Genomic DNA, 25,356 nt, shown 5'->3' with positions numbered 1-25,356 from the left:
GCCATCAGGCAGGCAGCTCAGGAGGTCGTTGAAGGCTATATATATTATTATGATATTATGTCTAATAATACATTCGTTGAAAGTACACAGGCTGATCTACTATACGGAATTGGACCGAGGAGTGTTCTCATATGGAACTAGGCTGCGCGCCCGCCCGCGACAAGAGCTGAATTGTAGTCAGCTTGCCCCGCTGCGCGCAGGACGCGTGCGTCCCCCGCTGATCCGAGTGAGAACGCAGGCGGAATGTCGCTCCCCGTCTGAAACGGCCTTGACTCCTGGAATCCCAAGGTCTTTCATATTGAAATTATCTTGATGGTCTCGGGAGTTGAGACGTGTTAAGGGAGTGCATCAGTCGTGAGCCTTGACAGTAGGCTACCAGCCTGCGCTGCGCTCAGAACAAAGTTGGATGAATGGATGGACTTATTGGAATCCTGGAAAATGTTTATTGCGCTCTAAAATCATGAAAGCATAAATGTAAAAATGCAGCAACAGAAGTAGTCTAGATGAGATGGTGGTTTAAATGAAGGCTACACATTAGACAAATACACGATACACGCACAACATTTTGAATGAAATAAGATGCCGTTGGTCAATGTTGTGTTTTTGTTTTTATTTATTTGCAAAAAAGGCTATGTACACACATCGAAATAGATACACAAAACAAAAAAACAGCTGTGTACTAGTAGGCTACCAGTAGCCTGCAACAGAGTCCCGGGGGATGTCACATTCCTGTCGGGCCACCTTCAACCTCGACGATCTTCGGCAACACGTTCTTGAGATGGTCGATGTAGTTGTTGCATGTCTTTACATCCAGTACTTCATACCAGAAAGTTCCAATGGCATGAATCAGCTCCTGTCTGTTGCTGGGTTTTGCCGTGCGCCGAATGTACGTCTTCAACTGGTTCCACACCATCTCGATGGGGTTCAGATCTGGAGATCTTGAGAAAAGATAATAAATTAGGCTAAATATATTAAAAAGTAGGCCACTCCACCGTCACTGTCCCGAAGTCATCGCCTCACTATCCGGTAGTTTGTAAACAACATATGCAATATTACATAAACAACTTACTCTGCTGGTGTTTTGATCCAATTGATCCCCTCGGCAGCGATGTAGGCTCTAGCTGCAGTGTGCTTGGGGTCGTTGTCTGCATAAATAAAGGGAGAAAAAATATTAGGCACACCAATTTAGGCTTAACAACAGATTTTTCACTCAATGAGTGCTTTGCGTGTAGCCCATCGTTACAATGGCCTACCTTGAAAAAAACGATGCGTTGGTCCATTCCAGACCGTTCTTGAAGACCCTTCCAGAGGGGAGTTTATTAGACAGAGTAGCCTAGTCTGGTAAAATCTGGACAGTTAGCGATGATTTGATTGTTCAATGGATATCATTCGGTCCTTGGTCGCGAAAGCCTATTAGCCTACAGTATAACGACGCACACTGAAAGTAGGCTATACCAGTAGCGAAATAAAAGACAGTCTACAGTCTACTGTAGATATAAAAATACATTGATTGCAAGGTGCATAGCCTGAATAAAGGCAGAACGTGAGACAGGGAATCCATTCTAGTACAAGGCTACTGCGTGCGTGCAAGACTGAGTGCGTTCACATTTTCCATTTCCAAACGGTTTTCCACCTCACCTAATTTCGCTGTTGATTGGTTTCAGCTAACGTTAGATTATAGTAGCCTAGGTACAGTACTGGATATTTATTTAAACCGAAAATGGATTTTAGTAAATTAATCATCATTCCATTGTTATTCCAGAATCAAATGACAACCGCTTTCATGATACTTTTGATCCTAACAGAAAGAGAAATACATCTCTAAGTATCTAAGTTAATATAGGCATATGAGAACGCATCATTTTGTACGGTAGGCTAGGCCTATGCGTCTTGTAATTGTAGCCTACTGTACAAAGTAAGGCGTTCTATAGGCCCTATTGAATTTCTTTTATAGCCTAAGTAGACAGTAGATAGACAGTTCTGTTCTTGCTGCAGCAAGGGGGGTATTCTTCTGTGGACACTGCGAGGGGCGCCGGACGCCAGAGCGCGCAGCTCTTCAGCCAACTGGAGATGTCGCGTCTGGGGAGGCTCTGCGTCTCTCCACCAGTCCCCAGCGAGTCCCAATCAATAATACATATTTATAATAGCCTACATAGCGCGAAACTGTGCATATAATAGGCTGTAGCCAGCGCGAAACTGCGCATTCCCTATAGCCGTTCATTGAACAGCTGGCGGCCGGTATAAATAAATACAAACATACACGATATTTTGTTATTTGAATGATCTTGAATATAATATTCAAGATCATTCAAATAACAAAATATTGTGTATGTTTTTTCATTTATAATTTAACAATAGGGGGTGCAACAGAACACAATTTTAGGGAAAGTCATTGACAGGCGGACTTCAATGTTTTATATATATAAAATATAGTTATGTGCAAATGAAAACCCACAATCGTCCTATGGACCTTACCCCGATTTTGGAAATCAGATAAAGGCGTTCACAAGACCATTTCAATAATCGCATTATTACAATTATCGGTTGATGTCTCACTGTCAAACCTGCCGCTATATGCACAAGATAGTTAATGTCCGGATATGATTGGCAATGAGTGATCTTTACTCATGGCGACTATTTCAATTTTGTATGGATCCACACCTCCGATCAAGCTTATTTTGTCTTTGTATCGTGCTGAAGCCATATAGCCTACTGCGCTCAGACTTGGCTACATTAGATGGTGCCCTGGCTTCAAATTTACTTCCGGGGTTTACGAGTAGCCTACCAGTTGAATGCGTTCCAGAAACAAAACGCAAAACCCCCACGTTCACCATATCTTTACTAACAAATATATTTACAATACTGTTATTTTGCGCATTTGACCTAACAGCCACCACGTCTTGACCCGACGTCAGTTGCCGAGATAGATAGGCTACTGTAGGCCTAGATATATTATAGGTGTTCGTAATAATTAAATTACATCGAGATGGATAAAACATGTGTTTGAGAACAAGGTAATAATAACAATTAAACGTTATTTGTATAGCCCCTTTCATACAGATACCTTAAGCTCAAAGTGCTTTACAACAGAGCATTTAAATTAAAGAATTTGAAATTTAATGATGCTTCATTCGTAGACTATAGGAGAAAAACAGAGCCCAGCCTGCTAAATCTACTCAAAGACGCCACCTGGCGGTGGTGCATCACTAAAACGAAATAACACCCGTCTGAAATCCCACGAGATTTCCAACGGGATTTCCCTGCCAAATACCGCGACGTGAAATGCTGCAGCAAGTTACATTTCTAACTTCCAACATCTGTACCTCCATGTGCGCTGCCTATCACCGGAAGGTTGTGAGTTCAATCCTTGGTGTGGACATACGACATCTCAAGGTATGTGAGAGATAAGGACCTGTTGTCGCATGTCGTTGACAAGCTTCCCCTTATGGTGTCAGAACGATGGCTTATGAATGCGATGTTATTATGTTAAATACAGTAGCCCAGAGGTTAGCACTGGCAGGGCTATTTCAGTTTGATAAAAGGCGTTGTGGTGTTTGAGCACGAGTTGTCGTAGACCTGGTCCAGGGCGATATCCTACAGATAACGCCCTGTTACTCTCAATGCAATTTACCTATGAATGCGCTTCCTCGGCCCGCTCGTCCGAGTCTACAGACAAAACCGTTTCGTTACTCACCAAAGTAAAAACATCGTTGGAAAGATGAAAGCCCTTTCTCCGAGGTCGCTACAGTTTGTAATCCCCCACCTTTAAAATAAAAGGCAAATTTGTACACTTAAATGTCTAATATCCACAGCGCATCGACTGTCTTCTTCTACTGGCGATTCGGCCCCCTCCGCTTTGTTTAGCCTACTCACTGCTGCCGCCCATGTTGGGGATGATGCATTACATTTCATTACATTATTTACATGTTTTATTTACATGTTTTAAAGTTTAAAATTTGCCATAGTTAATAACTCAGCGTAAATGTTCTCTCGCTAATCAGATTCCTCAACGCGAGTCTCTCAACACCATTTAAGATGTAATGCATCATCCTCAACATGGGCGGCATCCCCAACATAAAGTCATCCCCACCGGGAACCCCGGTCTCCTGGGTGGGAGTCCAATGCTCTCACCACTACTCTACTTGTGCAGTGGAGATCAGCAAATTGGTTTTGGTGTCCTTCTTCCAGTCCCTAGTGTGGGTTGGGGTTAGAATAAGGGTTGGGGTTGGGACAGAATCTGACCTATAAGGCAAGGGGTAAAGGTTGGAGTGAAAGGATGAACATGTGGAGGTTTGGGGTATAGTCCCATAAAGTCATCCCCACCGGGTCTTCAACCCCAGTCTCCAGGGTGGGAGTCCAATGCTCTCACCACTACTCTATTTGTGCAGTGGAGATCGGCGGTGGTTTTGGTGTCCTTCTTGATTTTGGTGTGCTGGGACTACTGCCTCTTGTGGTGCCAACAGAGAACTGCAGGCCAACATTGTCCAGAGTGATGGAGGGAGGGAGTGATAACTGGACAAATACTATACTATACTAACGCTGGCTTACAGCCACGCACAAAAACACATACACAAATGTAGGCTATATTGTTGAAAATATTTATTTCAGTACAACAAATGCAGTATGTAGTAATGTAACGGAATGTATGAGAAAAGCCTAACACATTTAGATCAAGGTCCAGGTCAAATAACTTGAAAACCTGAGGTCATTCTTTTGCTAGTACGTTGTGCTAGCAAGTGTGCTTCATGTTCTGCTGGAGTGTTACCCAGGATGGTGGGATGTTCTCCAGAGTTCGAGACCTCTGTGTGGAGAGCTGTCCTTCTGGTTCCTGGTTGAAGGAAGGTTCTCAAGGGTTCTAGACGTCTGTGTAAAGAGCTGATCTTCTGGATCCTGGTTGAAAGTAGGTTCTCCAGGGATCTAGACTTCTGTGTGGAGAGCTGTTCTCCTGTCATCGTTCACATCCGTGCTACTCTCTGGTTGGGTGGTACATCAGCACCTCTAATCTCTCCAGCAGTAACAGTGACCCTCTACTGACCTCACTGGACATGCTGAGGAGATCAATTAAAGCAGCGTTGACCTCTGAGAAACACGTCCACATTCCCCAGGTGTCCTGTGTCCTCTGTCAGACAGTGCAGACGTGTCCAAGCCTGTGGGACACGTCTGCACTGGGAGACTCAGAAAACATTTGTTGAACAGCTCTGTACCAAAAGTTTGAGCCGACACCAGAGGCCGACACCTACATCACGAGCTGTATGCTGAATGAAGCCATAATAAAAAGACATACACCTGTTAAGGATTTTATATCCTTGGTTTAGTTAGATTGTCAAAGAACACGCTGAGTGGTCGATCAAGCTGGTTTTAAACAAAGGCAATAGTTTATTCTATGTTACGATTCTGCAGAGTCGGACCCTAGCACAGGAAGTGAATCCCGGCAAGAGTGAATTCGTGAGGCCGGGGTCGTTAGGTTATACATGTATTTATACATATATATAGGTTATATATGTACAGTGAAAGAGGAAGTGACAGTTTCAGGGGGAAGACAGGGAAGTGATGTCACACAGGGAGGAATTTGTAGTTCTAACAGACTGATCAAAGAGGACGAACTACAAAGTTTAGAACAACAGTCAATTAGGAAAACAAAACACTTTGTTGAGACTTGAAATTCATTCACACACCCGCGGTACATAGCTGTTCACCAAATGTTTTACCACTATGAATGCCACCCAGTGTCTGAGCCACCCAGTCCTTTCACAGGCTGGGACACATCTACACTGTCTGACAGGACGCCTGGACTACGTGGACGTGTTCCTCAGAGGTCAACACTGCTTTCAGTGGATTCTTCTACATGCCCAGTGGACAGTGGAGGGTCAATGTTACTGCTGGAGAGATTAGTGGTGCTGATGTACGACCCAACCAGAGAGTAGGACGGACGTGAACGATGCCAGGAGAACAGCTCTCCACACAGTAGTCTAGAACCCTAGAGAACCTACCTTCAAACAGGAACCAGAAGAAGAGCCCTTCACACAGAAGTCTAGAACCCTTGAGAACCTTCTTTCAACCAGGAACCAGAAGGACAGCTCTCCACACAGAAGTCTGGAGCTCTGGAAAACATTCCACCAACTCGGGTAACATTCCAGCAGAACATGAAGCACACTTGGTAGCGCAGTGTACTAGCAAAATAATGACCTCAGGTTTTAAAGTAATTTGACTTGGACCTTGATCTAAATGTGCTATGTTAGAAATGTCTAGTGTCAAAGCTAACATGAGAATACAAATGTTTGTATGTGTGTGTGTGTGTGTGTGCACGTGTATGTTTTTGTTCTGTGTGTGTGTGTGTGTCTGTGGGGGGGGGGGGGGGGTGCAGTTGTTCTGTGTGTGTGTGTGTGTGTGTGTGTGTGTGTGTGTGTGTGTGTGTGTGTGCGTGTGTGTGTGCACTGTCCGCACAGGCAGGCGAACATCCGAAACTGGATCTGTCAAATCTGTCAAAACAGACAATAGTAAGATTTTCAGTGCATTATCCTCGCTGACAGTTTAATTCAGCCCAGAACATTATATAAGATAGATAAATTGATAGATCGATAGAACGACAGACAGACAGACAGACAGACAGACAGACAGACAGACAGACAGACAGACAGACAGATAGATAGATAGATAGATAGACTTTACCAGCTTTTTCTCATCTGAAAGGGCAACACCCAGCTGAATAGTGAAGCTCGAGCTCACTGATGCAGGGTTCAGCTGGACGTTAATGTCCGTCAGATCTGAAATCACAAAATTAATATTGTTTAACCTGCAAAATGGAAAGCATCAAAAAACAAATAGCTGTCCAGGCTGTTTTGACCTCACCCCATTCCTGTCTACGAGTTGTTCGTCCAGAGCCTTTCAGAGCACGGGTGGAGGAGCAGGAGTGTCGTGTCTGTCTCTCCGTCCTCAGAGGCTTGTCCTCCTCCTTCAGCGCCAGGCCCATCGCTGGAGTTGAGGCAGCTGGGGCGACACTCTCCCTGAGGTGAGAGAGGCTCAGCTTGGCCTCCAGCTGCAGCGCTAGGTCGTTGACCTCCTCCTCGATTGTTGGGGAGGCCTTCAGAGGTGGAGTGGGTTTAGTGGCACCAACGGTGTGAGGCGTTGTGCTGGCAGGTCCACTGGCAGGAGGAGGGTTAGCCCCAGCCTGCTCCCTGACCAGAGGGTTATCCCCAGCCTGCTCCCTGACCAGAGGGCAGCTCAACACAAGCTTGGCCTCCATCTGAAGTGCCAAGTTGTTGACCTCCTCCTCGAGTGTTGGAGAGGCCATCACAGGTGGAGCAGGCTTAAGGGCACTCACAGGAGCACGGATGTAGGAGCAGGAGTGCCCTGTCTGTCTGTCCTTCCTCAGAGGCCTGCCCTCTGCCTCTATTGCCAGGCCAATTTTTGCAGTGGATGTAGGGGCAACACAAGGCCAAAAACCTGTCTTCCCACTCTCCCTGAGGCGAGGGGGGCTCAGCTTGGCCTCCAGCTGAAGTGCCAAGTCGTTGACCTCCTCCTCGAGTGTTGGAGAGGCCATCACAGGGGGAGCAGGCTTAAAGGCACTCACAGGAGCACGGATGTAGGAGCAGGAGTGCCCTGTCTCTCTGTCCTTCCTCAGAGGCCTGCCCTCTGCCTCCAGTGCCAGGCCAGTAGGTGGAGTTGGCGCAGGGGCAACACAAGGCCAAAATCCCATCTTCCCACTCTCCCTTGGGCGAGGGGGGCTCAGCTTGGCCTCCAGCTGCAGCGCTAGGTCGTTGACCTCATCCTCAATTGTTGAGGAGATCATCTGAGGTGGAGTTTTCTGTTTTAATGAAAAGAAAGTCATTGAAGCTAATCCAATAATGTCTTTGCTCATTGCTCATGGTATGTAAGTAAATCCTGAGCTTGAGGTTCTCCATCTTAAGCTCAGCTATAGAAATTGAGTATGGATATTGAGAAATGACAAGATCCTGAGAACCTTTATAGTGGCCTGACATTAAAGAGTTGTCTGGTCTCAATAGAGAGTGGGTGTAGGTCCAGGACTGTACAAAACCAGATAAAGTTGACTAACTATGCTTACATGGTATATGAAATGTAAACCTTTAGGGGGGTTACTTACCTTTTGGTAACCCGACATGGTCCCGTGTGGGCTGGACCAAGGCTCCATGTTGTGTTCTTGAGGGGAAAATTGGACAGTTAATTGAAATTAACTGGGGGCACAGTCTTTACAAGGGCTTTAAGTGTGGGTCAGGCAATTGGCAGTGAACCAGACAATTAACAGTGAACAGTCAACCAGACCACTACACTCACCCAGCATCTGCTTCCGCTGCTGTGGTGGAGTGGCAGCCAGAATGGAGGTCGTCCGAGACCTCCATTCTCTCGCACGCTCCCGAATGCCCAGCGGGTAGACAGCAGGACGCGCAGGAGCTGTAGGAGCAGAGGTTGGACGAGGGCCCATGGTCTGGGCGGAGACACACTGGATGGACGCGTGAGGGATGGCAGCCATGGAGGATCCAGAGGGCTGTGCAGGCAGTTTGATCTCCATGCTGGGCGTGGCACGCCTGACGGACATTCGCTGCCTGTATCTGTTGGTTGGATACACCCGTGGCTGTTTCTTGGGCCGGGCCAGGGCCACATACAGGGGCTTGGTGGCCAGGATGCGTCCGTTCATCCCTGCGATGGCCCGGGTGGCCTCCTCAGGGGAGGACAGACACACAAACCCAAAGCCCTTGCTGCGGCCGCGCTCCATCACGACTTTGGCACTGATGATGGTACCAAAGGGAGAGAACTCCTTCCTCAGTCGCATCTCATCAATCTCTTCCTTCAAGTTCTTTATGTAGAGACTGATGCCGGTACACTGTTTGATTTGGTCGCCCAGCTCGGCCTCTCGTACTCTTCTGGATTTGAAAGGGCCAACAAACACCTTTTTTCCGTTGAGGAGCATGCCATTGATCCTCTTGATGGCCCTCTCAGCGTCCTCCGGAGCCTCAAAGTGCACAAAGCCGTAGCCCTTGGAGCCGTTCTCGTCACTCTCCACTTTACAGGAGAGGATGGTGCCGAAGGCGGAGAAGGTGTCATACAGGGCCTGGCTGTCGATGGACTTCTCCAAACCCTTCAGGAAGACGTTCCCAATTCCGTTGTCCCTCAGGGTGCGGTCGCGTCGAGACCACGTGATCCGGAGCTGTCGGCCCATGACTGTTTCATAGCTCAAGGTGTCAAGAGCGCGTTTGGCGTCAGCTGGCTGCTGGAAGTTGACATATGCGTACCTTGAGGAGCGCCTGGTGATCCTGTCTCTACAGACCCGGATAGAATGGATCATCCCCATGGGGCTAAATAAATCACACAGCATGGCCTCTGTCACGTCGGGGTGCAGATTCCCAACGTACAGGGAGGCCATGGAGAAGTTAGGAGCACTGGATTGCATTGCATACACCAACCACTTCAAAATGTCACTGACCACTGACAGAGAAAAATGGAACTATGAACTAGAATGTGGCTGTCATAGATTGTGTTCCAATATGATGTCATATCATTGTGACACAATCTGTTACAGTATGGCCAAACTTGAATCTAGAATTGCCATGACTGACTCAAGTCAAGGAAGAAGTATTAACTATTTATATAGTTAGGTTAAATAAGTTTCTTATTATGACCTGTGCAAAAAAAGTAATAAAAATAACAAAATGAATATGACTAAGGCAACTAAGCCTACAGAATATATGGAATGCACCAATCATAGTTAAACATTTAAAACCACATACAAAATAATCAATGTATTCCTTATATATACAATGCTGGCACTGTAACCGCACGGTTGGTCTTTGAATCGTGATCAAATCACTGTAATAAAAACTCGACCAAAACATTTTGTCCTGATTCCCCTCCTTGAATAGAGTGTGTAATTCCGATTATATCCACTGGGTGGCAATGCTGTAAAATGGGCATGGGGAGTAGAGTGTCAAAATAACGCTCGTTTGGAATTCCCTTCAACATCATTTTCAGGGCTGTCGCATGTCAACAGTCTGTCACAAACTATGGCTAACCATAACCATTGTTAATGAGTGAATCCTATATTAACTGAAGCTAAGCTTTCGGAGAGGGAAAGTGATGTGTCCTGATCTCAGACGGTGTGGCAGGCCGGTTGTTTTGGAGTTTTGGTTTTACACGCGCATGTTTCGTTTGCAGTGAGAGTGCAGTTATATTCTTTTTCAGTGAGAGTGCAGTTATATTATTTTTCAGTGAGAGTGCAGTTATATTATTTTTCAGTGAGAGTGCAGTTATATTATTTTTCAGGGAGAGTGCAGTTATATTATTTTGCAGTGAGAGTGCAGTTATATTATTTTGCAGTGCAGTTTATATTATTTTGCAGTGAGAGTGCAGTGTTATAGTTTAAGCCTGGAGCGCCTGGGGATGGGGCAGCTATAGGGGGTTTGGGGAGCGTCCCGAGCCATGCTGATGTGTGCATTTGAAATGAAATGATTAATAAAGCCATGTCCTTTTTCTAACGCCTGTGTGGTGTGTGTGTGTTCTGACGCCGGACCCCACCGGTTAATAAAAGGTGGTGGCAGCGCAATTCTCTATTGAACCCAGTAACCAGCTCCTCCCTCTGTTGGGTGGTTCTGGTTCTTCTCAGTAGGCTACGCCAGATGCAGCATGCTACATCCAGATTGTGCTGCTACATCTGGTGTACTATACAGTATACACTACATATTCCTGAAATTACCCAAACCAGGTCCAGCCTGGTTTATGTGTGTAGCTGGCTTGTTTCTGTTCAGGACTGGTAGGATGGAAGCTAGCCATGTCACTGAAATAGCTGTGAATTGAAATGACATGAAATAATGTCTGATAAATGAAGATAGGTCTTGTCGCCTGGACACATCAGTTCCAATGCTTCCAATGCTAATCCAGCACAATAAGAGCGGGATAGTTAGCTCATGAGCTCACAACAACTAGCAGCAGCTTCCATAAAATTTATGGTAGCGGTCAGTGGCTAAAGCAGTTACACTGATGATAACATAAAGTCATCCCCACCGGGTCTTGAACCCCGGTCTCCCAGGTGGGAGTCCAATGCTCTGACCATCAAGGCTCCGAACCGGTTCAAGGAACGGAAACGAAAACCGAAAACGAACGGTATTTTACGAGGAACAGAAACAGGAACGAAAACGAAATGGTCTTAAATTGTTCCAGAACAGAAATGTTAATTTGAAATCTTTAAAACCGGTTAATTACATTATTTTTTCGGTCTTTGTAGTAGGCCTATATAACTTAAAAATAATGTTTAAAAAAAGAAGAAAGCTGAGCCTTTTATGGCCGAATAGGCTAAATTAAATTTATAAAATTTGTAGCCTACATCTTGTCCTGTTTCTGTAATGTAGCCTAGGCCCCTAAATCTGTTATTTCACAGTCAGGATCTTAAATGCTTGCTTAGCGAAATGAAAAGATTTAGATATTACAACAACACACCATAGCCTAGTTCAGACTATAGGATGTGCGCAGCGAGTATTTTCACTGACGACTAGATGGTGCTTTTGTAACCGATTACACGATAGTCTAAAAACAGGATTCCCAAGTTTCTACAACAAGTGCTATTTAGAAAAATTGAGGATGTTTCTCAAACTCTGCAAGCTAAGATGCACGACTATTCTTGATGTTTCCCAACCGCTCAGCGGCAGCCAATTTGCACACGTTGCGCAGGGCTGTCACACACTCTCCTTTGTTTGCCTGTGCAAAACAGTAGTTCAGCCTGTCCTTACAGCTTAGTACTTAGCAAAGATATCAATGTGATTTATTTTGTTTAATTGAAGAAGAGTAGGCTAGCCTATAGCCTGTAATGTTTCAGTAGGCTAAAACTAGATTTCACATAAAGACCGCGGATGTCAGAGAGGGCAATAACGTTCAAAGGCAAATTTATTCCAACATTGGTCCACAAAGAATGATGCAAATAATAAAGTGAAAGAAATAATAGCCTACTGTGCAAATATAATGTTTTATATGGACCTGCGTGTCTGCAATAAAGTTCCTCTATCTTTCTAACCAACATTCAGCGGAAGCCAATTTTCACTCCGCGCATCTCGCTCCAAATATGGTTTGACTATTTAAAACACGGAGTACTTTGTACTTACATAACTGCTGACCTAAAACGATGGGGTACACTTCCTACATCCTTTCAGTCTAGACTTTCAGTCATCAAGATGTCCTCCCTCAGATTAATTTATCAGCTCTATGATACCTTTAGCCCCACCTAAGGGCTATTGGAAGAAGCTACATTCTATTACTAACACTTATTTATGGAATAAGAAAAAACCTAGAATCAAAGCATTAACCCTCCATAGGAATAAAGCATCAGGTGGTGTCAATCTGCCCAATTTTGAGTGGTATTCCTGGTGTTTTGCTTTGCGCCCCCTAACCAGTTGGCTGAATTGTGAAGCTCGGGTATCATGGCTCCCCATCGAAGAGCAACTGGCACATCCACACAAACTGTCAAATTTGATATATTCAAATCTACCCAATAAGATTAAATCAAAATTTGGATCAATTATATCATATACTCTTCACCTTTGGCACAGAGTTCAACAATTTGCCAAAATACACAATATTTGCTTTTGCCAATCTCCAATTTTCCATAACTACGCCCTCCTGATAGATAGGTGGGTTGAGAAAGGTGTCCACACACTCCAAGACGTCACAGGGCAGCAGGGTCTGCGAGCATTCCAGGATCTCCAAAGGTCTTTTAACCTTCCAGGCACATCCTTCTTTTTTAAATTTACAACCGCGTGCAGCAATGCAAGCCCAAGGTGTCCCATGGGGCGAAGAGCTGAGATCCCACCACCTACATAGGATACTCACCAAAGGCAAGACCAGTGGTGTTGTCTCAGACCTTTATATATTCATGACAGTGGCCTCTTACAAACCTTTGCCACTCAATACTCTGTGGAAGAAAGACATCAGCTCTCCTTCCGATTTGAATTCGCATACTATATGGTCCAGTATTTCCTTGTCTTCTCGAAATCCAAATCAATTCATACATTACAAATTCATCCATAGATCCTATTTTACTCCCAGAAGACTGCACTAAATGAAATTTAGAGACAATCCATTTTGTGATTTTTGTTCAGAAAACACCGCTGGTACTTTCATACATATGGTCTGGCACTGCCCGGAGGTTAACAGATTCTGGCAAAACATCTCTAGCATTCTCTCTATTATTATGCAGAGGACCATTCCTTACTCCCAATGTCTGCTATTACTGAATGATACTTCATCTATGAAGATTACCACCAATGACAGATGCCTTGGTCTTACAGCTGCCAAAAAGCTTATAGTCTGTCGCTGGAAGCCTCCGCATTCATTATCAGTAAAGGAATGGCTCTCCTCTTATAGAGATATTGCCCAGTTAGAGCTCCCCACTGCTCGACTACGTGGTGCCAACTCCAGAAACATCCTTTGTTGGGCTAGTCTATCAGAAAGGATTAATCGTTTACTATAGACATGTAAATGTACATATCTCTACTCTATCTCTAGTGTTTATTTATCTGTGGATACATTGGGGGATAAATGATCAATTTGTTTGGCATGTAAAAACACTGCTGCTGTGTCAAAACCGGTCCTTCTTTAAGCGATCCAGACCTGTAGGTTTGGATCCCTATCATGTGATACCTGGGGAAAGGGTTGGGGTTAGGGTCATGTGATACCTGGGGAAAGGGTTGGGGTTAGGGTCATGTGATACCTGGGGATAGGGTTAGGGTCATGTGATACCTGGGGATAGGGTTGGGGTTAGGGTCATGTGATACCTGGGGATAGGGTTGGGGTTAGGGTCATGTGATACCTGGGGATAGGGTTGGGGTTAGGGTTAGGGTCTTGTGATACCTGGGGATAGGGTTGGGGTTAGGTTTAGGGTTAGGGTCATGTGATACCTGGGGAAAGGGTTGGGGTTAGGGTCATGTGATACCTGGGGTTGGGGTTAGGGTCATGTGATACCTGGGGAAAGGGTTGGGGTTAGGGTCATGTGATACCTGGGGAAAGGGTTGGGGTTAGGGTCATGTGATACCTGGGGAAAGGGTTGGGGTAGGGGATAAGGAATGGGTTTGTGTTTTGATGAATGGATGAGTTTTCTGTCCTTGTATCGTATTATGTTTGTATTATTTGCATTGTATTGTTTGTGTCTTGTATTGTATTTCTATAGATTTTGTGTTGTATGATGTCTTGTATGTTTGTCTTTGTCATAAAAAAGGAAAATTCCAATAAAAATTGTATAAAAAAAAACAAAAACACAGAGTACTTTGTGACAGTTGCTTGGATGTATACTAGTATCTATACTAGGATGCATAAACCTATGTTTTGCGAATTTACTGGTCTGCCTCCTTCAGAGTTCAACTCGGCAATTAGGCTGTGAAAGCAAGCGCGCCTCTTGGAATCTAGTCATAGCCTATTGTTGCACAGATTTCCGTCAGGTCTTGACTTTCACAAACCAAATGATTAGGCTACATTAATTAATATGAGCACACTTTAGTGACAATGTGCCGTGCAACCCTGATCATTGAATAGCATAAGTTAAATTACAATAATATTAAAGACCGTGGATGTCAGACGATAGGCTATGTATTAGGCGTATAGGCGCCAAATCCGGAGCTCCCATACAAAAGGAACGCAGCATAAACAATAGGGATTGCACAGATGAATGAATGAGGTGACTAATTATTTATAAATGACATAAAACATTATAAAACGAAATAAAAACAAACAATAGGCCTACAGGCGCAGAATAAAATAGCTTGCAGCAACAGTACAAGAAAATATTTTAAAAAGGATGATGAGCTATGATAATGACTTATGATAAACCTGCGCATAGTTTTATGTGGTGTGGATTAAGGGCATACGGGAATAGGACTAATGTTGCGTATTTCTTGTAAAATAATCAACAAGGCTACACTACAGCACACATCACCAAGACTAATATTGTTGGCAATAAGGCCACCACAACCCTAGACTTGTTGATTAGGTTATACCTTACAAGAAATACTGTAGGCCTATAGAGTCGTAATAGGCTAACACCCCCGGAACGGTGAACGGAACGTTATTTTTCGTTCTTAACCGGTTCAAGAACGCTATGTTGGTGGCGGAACATGAGAATGGAAACGTTAAATATGCTGGTTCTGCTCGGAGCGAACCGATTGAAAAATAATTTCGTTTTTTAAGCCGTGCTGACCACTACTCTACTTGTGCAGTGGAGATCAGCGAATTGGTTTTGGTGTTGTTCTTCCAATCCCTAGTGTGGGTTGGGATTAGAATATGGGTTGGAGTTGGGACAGGATCTGATCTATAAGGCAAGGGGTAAAGGTTGGAGTGAAAGGATGAACATGTGGAGGTTTGGGGTATAGTCCCATAAAGTCATCCCCACCGGGTCTTCAACCCCAGTCTCCAGGGTGGGAGTCCAATGCTCTCACCACTACTCTATTTGTGCAGTGGAGATGGGCGGTGGTTTTGGTGTCCTTCTTGATTTTGGTGTGCTGGGACTACTGCCTCTTGTGTTGCCAACAGAGAATTGCAGGCCAACATTGTCCAGAGTGACGGAGGGAGGGAGTTATAACCGGACAACTGCTATACTATACTAACGCTGGCTTACAGCCACGCACAAAAACACATTGACAAATGTAGGCTATATTGTTGAAAATATTTATTTCAGTACAACAAATGCAGTATGTAGTAATGTAACGGAATGTATGAGAAAAGCCTAGCACATTTAGATCAAGGTCCAGGTCAAATTACTTTAAAACCTGAGGTCATTCTTTTGCTAGTACGTTGTGCTAGCAAGTGTGCTTCATGTTCTGCTGGAGTGTTACCCAGGATGGTGGGATGTTCTCCAGAGTTCGAGACCTCTGTGTGGAGAGCTGTCCTTCTGGTTCCTGGTTGAAGGAAGGTTCTCAAGGGTTCTAGATTTCTGTGTAAAGAGCTGATCTTCTGGATCCTGGTTGAAAGTAGGTTCTCCAGGGTTCTAGACTACTGTGTGGAGAGCTGTTCTCCTGGCATCGTTCACATCCGTGCTACTCTCTGGTTGGGTCGTACATCAGCACCTCTAATCTCTCCAGCAGTAACAGTGACCCTCTAGGTAGTGAACCTACCTTCAAACAGGAACCAGAAGAAGAGCCCTTCACACAGAAGTCTAGAACCCTTGAGAACCTTCTTTCAACCAGGAACCAGAAGGACAGCTCTCCACACAGAAGTCTGGAGCTCTGGAAAACATTCCACCAACTCGGGTAACATTCCAGCAGAACATGAAGCACACTTGGTAGCGCAGTGTACTAGCAAAATAATGACCTCAGGTTTTAAGGTAATTTGACTTGGACCTTGATCTAAATGTGCTATGTTAGAAATGTCTAGGTGTCAAAGCTAACATGAGAATACAAATGTTTGTATGTGTGTGTGTGTGTGTGTGCACGTGTATGTTTTTGTTCTGTGTGTGTGTGTGTGTGTGTGTGTGTGTGTGTCTGTGGGGGGGGGGGGGGTGTAGTTGTTCTGTGTGTGTGTGTGTGTGTGTAGTTCTGTGTGTGTGTGTGTGTGTGTGTGTGTATGTGTGTGTGTGTGTGTGTGTGTGTGTGTGCACTGTCCGCACAGGCAGGCGAACATCCGAAACTGGATCTGTCAAATCTGTCAAAACAGACAATAGTAAGATTTTCAGTGCATTATCCTCACTGACAGTGTAATTCAGCCCAGAACATTATATCAGATAAATAAATTGATAGATCGACAGACAGACAGACAGACAGACAGATAGATAGATAGATAGATAGACTTTACCAGCTTTTTCTCGTCTGAAGGGCAACACCCAGCTGAATAGTGAAGCTCGAGCTCACTGATGCAGGATTCAGATGGACGTTAATGTCCGTCAGATCTGAAATCACAAAATTAATATTGTTTAACCTGCAAAATGGAAAGCATCAAAAAACAAATGGCTGTCCAGGCTGTTTTGACCTCACCCCATTCCTGTCTACGAGTTGTTCGTCCAGAGCCTTTCAGAGCACGGGTGGAGGAGCAGGAGTGTCGTGTCTGTCTCTCCGTCCTCAGAGGCTTGTCCTCCTCCTTCAGCGCCAGGCCCATCGGTGGAGTTGAGGCAGCTGGGGCGACACTCTCCCTGAGGTGATGGAGGCTCAGCTTGGCCTCCAGCTGCAGCGCTAGGTCGTTGACCTCCTCCTCGATTGTTGGGGAGGCCTTCAGAGGTGGAGTGGGTTTACTGGGACCAACGGTGTGAGGCGTTGTGCTGGCAGGTCCACTGGCAGGAGGAGGGTTAGCCCCAGCCTGCTCCCTAGCCAGAGGGTTAGCCCCAGCCTGCTCCCTGACCAGAGGGCAGCTCAACACAAGCTTGGCCTCCATCTGAAGTGCCAAGTTGTTGACCTCCTCCTCGAGTGTTGGAGAGGCCATCACAGGTGGAGCAGGCTTAAGGGCACTCACAGGAGCACGGATGTAGGAGCAGGAGTGCCCTGTCTGTCTGTCCTTCCTCAGAGGCCTGCCCTCTGCCTCTATTGCCAGGTCAGTAGGTGGAGTTGGCGCAGGGGCAACACAAGGCCAAAATCCCATCTTCCCACTCTCCCTTGGCCGAGGGGGGCTCAGCTTGGTCTCCAGCTGCAGCGCTAGGTCGTTGACCTCATCCTCAATTGTTGAGGAGATCATCTGAGGTGGAGTTTTCTGTTTTAATGAAAAGAAAGTCATTGAAGCTAATCCAATAATTTCTTTGCTCATTGCTCATGGTATGTAAGTAAATCCTGAGCTTGCGGTTCTCCATCTTAAGCTCAGCTATAGAAATTGACTATGGATATTGAGAAATGACAAGATCCTGAGAACCTTTATAGTGGCCTGACATTAAAGAGTTGTCTGGTCTCAATAGAGAGTGGGTGTAGGTCCAGGACTGTACAAAACCAGATAAAGTTGACTAACTATGCTTACATGGTATATGAAATGTAAACCTTTAGGGGGGTTACTTACCTTTTGGTAACCCGACATGGTCCCGTGTGGGCTGGACCAAGGCTCCATGTTGTGTTCTTGAGGGGAAAATTGGACAGTTAATTGAAATTAACTGGGGGCACAGTCTTTACAAGGGCTTTAAGTGTGGGTCAGGCAATTGGCAGTGAACCAGACAATTAACAGTGAACAGTCAACCAGACCACTACACTCACCCAGCATCTGCTTCCGCTGCTGTGGTGGAGTGGCAGCCAGAATGGAGGTCGTCCGAGACCTCCATTCTCTCGCACGCTCCCGAATGCCCAGCGGGTAGACAGCAGGACGCGCAGGAGCTGTAGGAGCCGAGGTTGGACGAGGGCCCGTGGTCTGGGCGGAGACACACTGGATGGACGCGTGAGGGATGGCAGCCATGGAGGATCCAGAGGGCTGTGCAGGCAGTTTGATCTCCATGCTGGGCGTGGCACGCCTGACGGACATTCGCTGCCTGTATCTGTTGGTTTGATACACCCGTGGCTGTTTCTTGGGCCGGGCCAGGGCCACATACAGGGGCTTGGTGGCCAGGATGCGTCCGTTCATCCCTGCGATGGCCCGGGTGGCCTCCTCAGGGGAGGACAGACACACAAACCCAAAGCCCTTGCTGCGGCCGCGCTCCATCACGACTTTGGCACTGATGATGGTACCAAAGGGAGAGAACTCCTTCCTCAGTCGCATCTCATCAATCTCTTCCTTCAAGTTCTTTATGTAGAGACTGATGCCGGTACACTGTTTGATTTGGTCGCCCAGCTCGGCCTCTCGTACTCTTCTGGATTTGAAAGGGCCAACAAACACCTTTTTTCCGTTGAGGAGCATGCCATTGATCCTCTTGATGGCCCTCTCAGCGTCCTCCGGAGCCTCAAAGTGCACAAAGCCGTAGCCCTTGGAGCCGTTCTCGTCACTCTCCACTTTACAGGAGAGGATGGTGCCGAAGGCGGAGAAGGTGTCATACAGGGCCTGGCTGTCGATGGACTTCTCCAAACCCTTCAGGAAGACGTTCCCAATTCCGTTGTCCCTCAGGGTGCGGTCGCGTCGAGACCACGTGATCCGGAGCTGTCGGCCCATGACTGTTTCATGGCTCAAGGTGTCAAGAGCGCGTTTGGCGTCAGCTGGCTGCTGGAAGTTGACATATGCGTACCTTGAGGAGCGCCTGGTGATCCTGTCTCTACAGACCCGGATAGAATGGAGTGTCCCCATGGGGCTAAATAAATCACACAGCATGGCCTCTGTCACATCGGGGTGCAGATCCCCAACGTACAGGGAGGCCATGGAGAAGTTAGGAGCACTGGATTGCATTGCATACACCAACCACTTCAAAATGTCACTGACCACTGACAGAGAAAAATGGAACTATGAACTAGAATGTGGCTGTCATAGATTGTGTTCCAATATGATGTCATATCATTGTGACACAATCTGTCATGGCCAAACTTGAATTCTAGAATTGCCATGACTGACTCAAGTCAAGGAAGAAGTATTAACTATTTATATAGTTAGGTTAAATAAGTTTCTTATTATGACCTGTGCAAAAAATTTAATAAAAATAACAAAATGAATATGACTAAGGCAACTAAGCCTACAGAATATATGAAATGCACCAATCATAGTTAAACATTTAAAACCACATACAAAAGAATCAATGTATTCCTTATATATACGATGCTGGCACTGTTACCGCACGGTTGGTCTTTGAATCGTGATCAAATCACTGTAATAAAAACTCGACCAAACTCATTTTGTCCCGATTCCCCTCCTTGAATAGAGTGTGTAATTCCGATTATATCCACTGGGTGGCAATAGTGTAAAATGGGCATGGGGAGTAGAGTGTCAAAATAACGCTCGTTTGGAATTCCCTTCAACATCATTTTCAGGGCTGTCGCATGTCAACAGCCTGTCACAAACTATGGCTAACCATAACCATTGTTAATGAGTGAATCCTATATTAACTGAAGCTAAGCTTTCGGAGAGGGAAAGTGATGTGTCCTGATCTCAGACGGTGTGGCAGGCCGGTTGTTTTGGAGTTTTGGTTTTACACGCGCATGTTTCGTTTGCAGTGAGAGTGCAGTTATATTCTTTTGCAGTGCAGTTTATATTATTTTGCAGTGAGAGTGCAGTGTTATAATTTAAGCCTGGAGCGCCTGGGGATGGGGCAGCTATAGGGGGTTTGGGGAGCATCCCGATGCTGATGTGTGCATTTGAAATGAAATGATTAATAAAGCCATGTCCTTTTTCTAACGCCTGTGTGGTGTGTGTGTGTTCTGACGCCGGACCCCACCGGTTAATAAAAGGTGGTGGCAGCGCAATTCGCTATTGAACCCAGTAACCAGCTCCTCCCTCTGTTGAACCCAGTAACCAGCTCCTCCCTCTGTTGGGTGCTTCTGGTTCTTTTAAGTAGGCTACGCCAGATGCAGCATGCTACATCCAGATTGTGCCTGCTACATCTAGTGTACTATACAGTATACACTACATATTACCCAAACCAAGTCCAGCCTGGTTTATGTGCGTGGCTGGCTTGTTTCTGTTCAGGACTGTTAGGATGGAAGCTAGCCATGCCACTGAAATAGCTGTGAATTGAAATGACATGAAATAAGGTCTGATACATTAAGATAGGTCTTGTCGCCTGGACACATCAGTTCCAATGCTTCCAAAGCTAATCCAGCACAATAAGAGCGGGATAGTTAGCCCATGAGCTCACAACAACTAGCAGAAGCTTCCTAGCATTAATGGTAGCGGTCAGTGGCTAAAGCAGTTACACTGATGATAACATAAAGTCTCCCAGGTGGGAGTCCAATGCTCTGACCAGTGACACCAGAGGCGCTGTAGACACCAGAGGTCCTCTACAGTAGACACCAGAGGCGCGTAACAGAGGTGCTCTACAGTAGACACCGGAGGCCCTCTACAGTAGTAGGTAGATGTCTCCTTGACAACGCTCGCTTGAAGGGCTGACTGACAGACAGACAGCAGCGCGTAGCTCAAATAGAGCAGCTCCGCTTCGGCTCAAACTGTATTTTCAGATAACGTTAAGTAACGTTAGTAACACAAGGCCAATTTATCATATTCATTTTTTACTTGTCCGATCAGACAACTGCATGAGGCATTCCTCTTGGCCGAACAGAGTTTACTGGTCCCTGGGAAGCGGGCAAAACTGTTAGCTTACTACAGGTAGTTTGCCTTGTTCCTTAATCCCCCGGTGTGAATCATGGCTAGCCGGCAATAACCTACCTGACTGGTCTCATCATTCTCCTCTCTCTTCCTCTTCAAAAATCGTTGTATGCCCATCTGGAAAATGTTATTGATATATTAGGTTATAGGATCCGCTAGTTGTCATCAGGGAAGGTAGGCTAGGCATTTTGAGGAGTAGGCCTAGGTGCCAGCACCAGTGTTTGGCCCAATTCAATGGTGAATTGGTAATTCACGGTGGTATGGTAATATTTGAGCGTCAATAGCCTACCTATCTTTCGTTGTAACATCATTCCGCTCACTGAAGAAAAAATCCCTTCACGCTTCCGATCACCTCAGCAAGGAGCGGCACAGAGCGCGCGGCCTATAGGCTCTTTATTGAAAATAAATAGTCCTAATGTGGGTGCGACAGTGGTTTTGAAAGCGCATTTAGGTAGTTAGTGTTTTACATGTATAAAAATACAAACATCTAACATATAATAGAACAAATGTTCAAGAGAGTGGGGTATCTAGAACAAACAATATACTGTTGGGAACACATCCCAGAAACTTTTTTATTTTAATTATTACAGCACCTAAAGGTATAATATGTTGTATGTGGATTATTTCCCCATCTAGTGTCTAAAGATAAGAACTGCAACAACACAACGTATTGGTTGCCAAATTGCCAGAGAAAGCACTGTTTCAGTCATACTGTGATAAGATCTTCACTCCGAGAGGAACATAACGTTACACTAATCAGTAATCACAATCAAGTATTTCAGAGTGCCATGTAATAAGTTACGTTAGATGCAGTAGTTTGGAGATAACGTTAGGTCTGGCTATGCAGATTCCAAGAAAGATAACAATAGCTAGTTAGCTAGCTTACCGGTCTAGTAGAAAAGTAGCCATGTCACCATGCGACTTTATCCCATGAAACTCCATAAACTCCGTTCAATGAGCAAAGGCTGGTTCGATATTTCACATGTGTGTATGGTGCATGTGTCCCAAGATGGCAGAGAAATTGACATTTAAAAAGAACTGGATACAATTGGATACATAACTTTTTGTGTGTTGGCTGTAAGCCGACACACCAAGAAGAGGGAATCCTATTTGTCGCTCCCTTCCTCTTTCCGTCGTGTTATTGACCTGCAGTTCCATTGTTGCTACCACAAGAGGCAGTGGTCCAAGAACATCAAAACAAAAAGACTCCACAGAATTCCCAGGTCAGTGGTGGCTGAGTGGATAGTGCACTGTTTATATTATACCTCCATGTGCGCTGCCTATCACCGGAAGGTTGTGAGTTCAATCCTTGGTGTGGACATACGACATCTCAAGGTATGTGAGAGATAAGGACCTGTTGTCGCATGTCGTTGACAAGCTTCCCCTTGTGAATGAATTTCAAGTCTCAACAGTGTGTTCTGTTTTCCCCCTGGACTGTAATTCTAAACCTTGTAGTTCGTTCTCATAGATCAGTCTGTCAGAACTACAGATCCCTCCCTGTGTGACATCACTTCCCTGCCTTCCCCCTGAAACTGTCACTTCCTCTTTCAATGTATAAACCAACGAACCCTCCTCCAATGTCTCACTCTTGCCTGGAATCACTTCCGGTGCGAGGGTCCGCTTCTGCAGAATCGTAACATAGAATAAACTATTGTACTTTGTTAAAACCAGCTTGATCGACCACTCAGCGTGTTCTTTGACAATCTAACTAAAATAAGGATAAAAAAATCCTTTACAATATGGCGACGATAATGCTCTAAATGGGAACGACTGCTGAACTTCGGTGTGTTTTGGGCTGCATTCACGGACGCGTGTCGTCCTTTTCTCAAAGGACGGGGGAGTTCAATCTCGGGGACGCATCTAGTTGGTGCGGTTTTCCCCCGAGGCCCGAGTCACCCTGGAATTTGCTGGAGTCTGGTACGTTGTTAACTGAACCTAGTTAAGAGTGGTCTTTTGTTTGTTCAGCTGTGTGATAAACTTAGACAATAGTGTTTATTCGAGCCGGTGTCGCGCACACGTGTCCTGGGTAGAAAGCCGGTTGTTGAACCGCATGTTCGCTTAAAGGCCAATATACCAGGGTTGGTTTTGTAAGTGTGCATTTCTGAGAACGGGTGTGTTTAGTACTACACGACGTCTCACTTTCGGAAAGCCTACTGTTTTGATTGTTTTTGGGATCCGCGTTGTGGAGGTTGCCGCGGCGCGAGAGAGCTTGTTATCTTGGGCTCATTATTTCTTTTTATTTCTGTTTCTCGTGTTGTGAAGGAGCACGACACGAAGATGGCTGTTTCACTTCGAAAGATTATTTGGAATCCCCGGGGGGGTTAGCTAGGTAGTCGTACCTACGACGTAATCCTTATTGTTTTGTTTGTAGACTTGGATGTCTGTTTGTGCTGCGTTTTGTGTTTCATGTGAAGCTGAGGCTTCTTCAATGTTTGGTCCATTGTATGTTTGAGTCTACGCCAAGGTAGATCTGTTTTTGTTTTGGGATTTGAGGTCCTGTTTAACTGTTGAAACCCATAGTTATGTTGGGTGTTTTGGGGTTATGCTGGGTTTTGGTTTGTGTACATTTGTGATTGATTTTCGTGCTAGCTGCGTTCTAGCTAGGCTACTGTTCTTGTTCTGCTCAAACTAGCTACAAACTAGCTTTCTCCTCTGTTCTATTGTTTCAATGCTAGCTGGTTCGTCCACATGTTGTTTTACCCACGTGGTAGTTAGTTCTATCCTCTGTGCAAACGTGGTTAACTTCCTGTTTTGCTGCTTGTGTGAAAAAAAAAAAAAAGAGAGACTTCCTGTTCCCTCTTCTCTTCTCGAGGGTCAACCAATTTGGCTTCTGATGACTGCCATCTTGGGAAAAAAAAATAATAATATATATAACAGGATAAAAAAAAAAAAAAAAAGTATCTCTCAGCACAGCAGTAATTTGGTTGACTGAACGTGTTTAGTTTTTTTTCTGTAACTTTTTAATTACATTGTTTGTTCTCATATTTTCTTTTAAAATGGGAGTTATTTTTAGTGCACTGAAGCATGTGTGTGTGAAGTGAAGGGACAGATAGACCCTCTTCCTGTTCTGACCTCTTATCCAAACAAGAGTTTTGTTGTTTCAGGCCATGTCCCTTGTTAAGCAGATGTAAACTATTTCAACCAACCCCCAATACTGGCCCCTCCTTGTTGTGACACCTATCCAAACAGTTTTGTTGGTTCAGGCCACGTCCGTTGTTCCTGTCCAAACGTCCCTTCCTGTTCGACCAACTGTCATCTTTACGGCTGCTACATACCCTTACCCCAAACAGGGATGTCTGAAATAACGCCCCCCCTAGGGTATTACTCTTCTGAGACACCTCCCTCTGGTTCCTCTCCCATTCTAGGGAGAGTGAGAGTGTACGTGACATGGGGGGGGGGGGGGGGGGGAGGGTAGAGGTAAGAGAAAAAAGAAAAATCATTCATATTTGCCAATATCTTAGTCTGATACATTTGTCTGACAACCCAATTTTGAGAATTTTGTTTTGTTTAAGATTTCATGTTTTACTGATTTCAGATGCACATTCATTGGTTTTGAGTTTTACAGAGAATTGGCGTTCCTGGACTACCGGATAAATGCCAAACCGGTTGGAACCGCAAGTATTTTAATAATTTGAAATGACTGCCACTTAAAGTTGTTAGATGTTGCTAACTTCAAGCTCAATTCACTGTATTGTCATGTTAACTTAATATGCTCAGATACATATTCTTGAAAAAAAAAGAAAAAGAAAAGACATCACTCCAATTTATCAAAACTGCGGTCTATGATTTATTTTGTTATGTTTATGTGCCTCCGGCGCATAATTTCTAAGAATTGGTGTTACCCACAAGAGTGGTGAGAAATTGAAATGTCTTTTATTTTGTCTGTCTTTTATTGTATGTAAACTGCCCATGCAGCTCTGTCTGTGCGTCTGACGGCCCACAGAGATAGCTGCATGGTAAAACAAATGTGTCACGTATCATTTCTGAAGTTTGGTTACAGAGTAGACACAGGCACGGGACGAGAGATGGAGGCTGCCCCAAGAATTGGATACAACCGGGGTAACTGACTTCCCATTTTAAGATGGCCTGACACCTTGGTTCGTGGGGACGCTGGTCAACCGCCTCACCCCCACGTTGCCCAACTGACTGTGGGTAAGAGATAGATATGATCTGGGCTAAATTTAAGAATAGTAACCAAGTGGTTGTCAGACCCAAGGAACCATCACG

The 25,356-nt window shown here is 45.1% G+C and overlaps 1 protein-coding gene across 1 annotated transcript; it reads right to left on the bottom strand.

Annotated features, from left to right (window-relative positions):
- Positions 1–721: 721 nt before the first annotated feature.
- LOC311326408 (polyadenylate-binding protein 1-like) lies at positions 722–19,263 on the bottom strand (the record flags this gene model as incomplete). Its single annotated transcript, XM_084459301.1, has 4 exons — positions 722–938; positions 1,070–1,145; positions 8,542–9,004; positions 18,718–19,263. 4 exons carry the CDS (start codon positions 19,261–19,263, stop codon positions 722–724), a joined length of 1,302 nt encoding a protein of 433 aa, XP_084315427.1.
- Positions 19,264–25,356: the final 6,093 nt, after the last annotated feature.

The sequence above is a fragment of the Borostomias antarcticus genome (genome assembly GCF_949987555.1).
Source record: "Borostomias antarcticus genome assembly, chromosome: 27".
In the NCBI taxonomy this organism is placed as follows: domain Eukaryota; kingdom Metazoa; phylum Chordata; class Actinopteri; order Stomiiformes; family Stomiidae; genus Borostomias; species Borostomias antarcticus.
The sequence above is the reverse complement of the archived record's forward strand: the minus strand, read 5'-3'. Positions and strand labels throughout refer to the sequence as shown.